The 1622-nt window shown below is 47.4% G+C and overlaps 1 protein-coding gene across 1 annotated transcript; it reads left to right on the top strand.

The window, feature by feature from the left end:
- Positions 1-95: 95 nt before the first annotated feature.
- On the top strand, positions 96-638 carry Pmar_PMAR024989 (hypothetical protein; the record flags this gene model as incomplete). The annotated part of the gene is made up of 3 exons (XM_002775163.1): positions 96-220; positions 380-446; positions 491-638. Coding segments are annotated over 3 exons (340 nt in total), but the record flags the coding sequence as incomplete, so codon positions are not given.
- Between the last annotated feature and the right edge of the window lie 984 nt (positions 639-1622).

Here is a 1622-nt window from a genome sequence, read left to right as displayed (position 1 = left end):
ACGGACCTCGAATTGCATCCCGGGACGCGCGAGACGTAACGTGTTTCTCTGTCTCGCTAGGTCTCGCATGCAGATTAGTTTTCAACTTTGTCTGAATGAGTGCTCCTACTCTACTTCGTCGCCGAGCAGTGGTCCGAAACATCGCGTTCGGACTCTCCGGTGGTTTTGCAGCTTCCTATATTATTGACAACCTCGACTCTGTACTAAAAGGCTGGACAAGGTAGTAGTGGAGCCACGTTTATGTGTGCGCCAACTCGATGAGAGGTCCCCCCCATCACATATGGGTGTGCATGTGTACGGGGATAATCCAATTTGATTTCAGGATGGTTGTAGATGTAGACCAACGTTTGCCTGGATTGATGACTCCTGATTTTCGAAGTCGATTGTTACTCAAGGCGGCGAAAAGAGTTCATCGCGATGGAAGCGATCGCAAGTTCGTACAAGAAGTAGGTCGAGGGTCAACTGTCATTCACATTTTCCGCTGTATTAGACTCTATCTAACTTGGCCTTGGACGACTTGGCCATCTACCTGGAATCGTTATCGTCTATGGATCATCTACTCTCTGATGCCGAGCGCGATGAGCTAGTGAAAAAGGGCCTAGACAATTGGGATCACTGGAAGAACGATGGTCGTTTTGGTAGTACTAAAAAGAGGGGCTAAATGAGCTAGCATCTGAGTAGAGAAACTCCTGTTATTTTGTATAAGATTGCACCGAAGTCATGTGCCAATTCTCATAATCTAGTGAGGAAACCGAACAAATATACCAATGCTGATGATAGAACTCTCGAAAATGCTGCTGGTATAGTTCGTCCCGTAATTTTCGAGGTGAAGGCGATTTGTGGAGTCGAACTTATTCTTCCTTCTTATAACTTGGTTCGGTGTAGAAACTCAGAAGGGAGACTCTCGTCAGAATTTAATCTCTTTCACACAGATGTCGACCAGCGATCTAAGCTCACAGTTGATCTGGCATCGGTAGTATCCAGGGACTTCACATCGAGTAGTAGCGTGTACAAGCAAATGGTCAGCAAGATGCAAGGTAGTCCATCGATTGAAAGTTCACAGCAGCTTTTGAATTCAGGACAACGATCTCTGAAGCCTCAGCTTGAGTCGCCAAGGTACCACGACTTGGTGGAGTCCTTGGAAAAGAGAGTGAGGGAATCCCGCGAAGGGCTATGGTGAGAGTTGCCTTTCCAGTTTCGTCGTATCTAATGTGACTTGCTAGCATTGCAAAGTTTCGCGAGTTCCGAGTCGCATTTCCTTTTGATCCCCGGTGCCCCCACTTAACACTCGTGAATGGGCTTGTTATGAAGCTCCGCTAGGCTACTGGGTATTGCCCTTGGTTTTTCAGTCTGTGCACCGCGTTGTCGAAGGCTGGTGGGATTAGCAGCGATGATTATGATAGAATGGTCGCGGTTCATGATCAGCTGTATGGGCACATTCAAAGGAGGCAGTGTGGCCTGGCAGGGTTTGCTATGGCTGGTGAGTGACTTTCTGACACGGCTATGGTTGAACTATGAGCTCAGGTATTTTGTCGGCGGCGATCTACTATCAAGATTATGTTCTCCATCCGTTGCTACCGTGAGATTCCCTTCCGTCTTCAGCAGTTTATAGTGTGCATATT

This window comes from Perkinsus marinus (genome assembly GCF_000006405.1).
Source record: "Perkinsus marinus ATCC 50983 genomic scaffold scf_1104296956444, whole genome shotgun sequence".
NCBI lineage: Eukaryota > Perkinsozoa > Perkinsida > Perkinsidae > Perkinsus > Perkinsus marinus.
This window is presented reverse-complemented; position numbering and strand designations above follow the sequence as displayed.